The sequence below is a fragment of the Loa loa genome, assembly GCF_000183805.2.
Source record: "Loa loa unplaced genomic scaffold supercont3.186, whole genome shotgun sequence".
Lineage (NCBI taxonomy): Eukaryota > Metazoa > Nematoda > Chromadorea > Rhabditida > Onchocercidae > Loa > Loa loa.
Genome location: NW_018108366.1, coordinates 112,532 through 114,726, shown reverse-complemented (window position 1 = coordinate 114,726; position 2,195 = coordinate 112,532). Strand labels below are relative to the sequence as shown.

The 2,195-nt window shown below is 24.2% G+C and overlaps 1 protein-coding gene across 1 annotated transcript; it reads right to left on the bottom strand.

The window, feature by feature from the left end:
* Positions 1–1,448: 1,448 nt before the first annotated feature.
* Positions 1,449–2,195, bottom strand: LOAG_14570 (hypothetical protein; the record flags this gene model as incomplete). The annotated part of the gene is made up of 1 exon (XM_003150066.1): positions 1,449–2,195. A coding segment is annotated over one exon (322 nt), but the record flags the coding sequence as incomplete, so codon positions are not given.

The window sequence follows — 2,195 nt, the reverse complement described above, 5'->3', positions numbered from 1 at the left end:
GATCATCCTATTCAGTCTAACAATTCGCAATCAATCGATTTGTTGGATCATCCTATTCAGTCTAACAATTTGCAATCAGTCGATTTACTGGGCCATCTTATCTAGCCCAGTAATTTGCCCATAATATTGTTTAATTCTTTTCATGATCTTTTATTGGATACATGGATCTGATAAATGGATTTAACAGTTCACACGTAAAATGAAAGTTAAATCGTTCAATTTTATCATTTGTTAATCAAAAATAATGTGAAAGTTTTGTTTTCTCTTTTTTTTTCAAATATATATTTTTTTTTGTAAATTTGCATAAATTTCTGAAATTTTTTTATTATTTCAATTACACAATTCATTGGATTATTATCATAATTTCTTTAACTGTGAGATGATAAATGTTTTAAATTGATAAGAACGTCAGAAAATGACTGATAGCAGAAAATATATAAAAATTAATGAAATTACCTTTTAAAAAAGTGAAAAAATTACTTCTTTTCTAAAAAAAAAGAATTACCTCTTTTGATGAAATTACCGATTTTTCTTTTTTTTTTTTACAAAATATCAGTGTTATATAACCTGTCTAAACTTTTCAAATATTTTTAATTTCAAACTTTTGTAGATAATAAATGGGAAAGAAAATTTAGTTCTCAAACATTAAGTAATAAAAAAAAGAAAAAAATGTGACAAAAGTTTTCGTTGCAAAGTAAAACAAAATGAAATATTTCTAAAAAAAAAAATTAGTGAAAAAAGAAAAATGATGGAATTTTTTGTTGCTTAAAACATTATTAACTAAAAACAACAATTCCACTTTGCTTGCTACTTTTTATTTTGACAATTCCGCCATACGTGCTATTTTTTACTTTTGACAATTCCGCTTCACTTGCTACTTTTTATTCTGACAGCCCCAACTTACTTGCTACTTCTTATCTTAACAATTCCGTCTCACTTGCTACTTTTTATCATGATAATTCCGCCTTGCTACTTTCTATTCTTTAAGTTTTGAGGAATGAAAAATTAAGCAGTTAAATTTATATTTAACTTTTTTTTTATTCTTTCAAAATAATTGAAACTTACTTTTTCATTCATTCCCTGTTAACTGTTGAAATTTGAACAGATCTTTAAGCAAGCACTTATTTTATCTTCTGCTATATGTTGTAGTTTGAATTAAATCATTCAATTACACTAACTCCTTATCACTAGTTAGGTAGTATTTTGAGAAATCAATACCAAAAGTTAATTAATTAATTAAATTGAAAGTCATATTGCTATCCAATATTTTCATACCTTTACCAATGTTTCCTTTCTCGTTTCACTTTCGATAGGTTAAAAATTGAATCAAATTAGGCAGAAATACCTGTCGCAGTGAAAGAAGAACTTCTATACTTACTTCAAAATAACTTTACACCTTAATTCCATTTATTAGCGTTTCATAGATCATTTATTTATTACTCTACTTAGACTGTTTTTTGTTTTTCAAATATTGTTTACATCTGAAAATTTCATCCCAAGCATTAAAGTAAAGCTAATTAGTGAAAAGAAGAAAAAAAACAAGCAAAACAAAAACAAAGCGAAATAAGAAAAACAATGAACAAACAAAAAACAAATAAACAAAGCTAAATAATGAAAACAACAAACAAGCAAAGCTAAATAACCAAACCAATAAACAAATAAATAAGCAAAGCCAAATAACAAAAACAATAATGAAACAAAGTTGAATACCAAAAAAAAAAAGTAAGCATAAAACTAAATAGTTAAAACAATGAATAAACAAACAAAGTTAGATAATGAAAATGATAAAAAAACAATAAACATGGACAAATAGTGGAAAAAATAAAGGGGTAAAGTTAATTAGTAAAAACAATAAAAGAACAAAGCTAAGTTGCTAACGAAAAGAAACAAACAAAATAAGAATAAAGCTAAATAAAGAAAACAATAAACAAACAAGCAAAGCTAAATAACGAAAAACGATAAACAAGCAAACAAAATAATATAGCAAAAATAATAAACAAACAAACAAACAAAACAATATAGTGGAAACAATAAATAAACAAACAAAACAATATAGTAAAAATAATAAACAAACAAACAAAACAGCATAGTAAAAACAATAAACAAACAAACAAAACAATGCAGTAAAAATAATAAATAAACAAACAAAACAATATAGTAAAAATAATAAACAAACAAACAAAACAATATAGTGG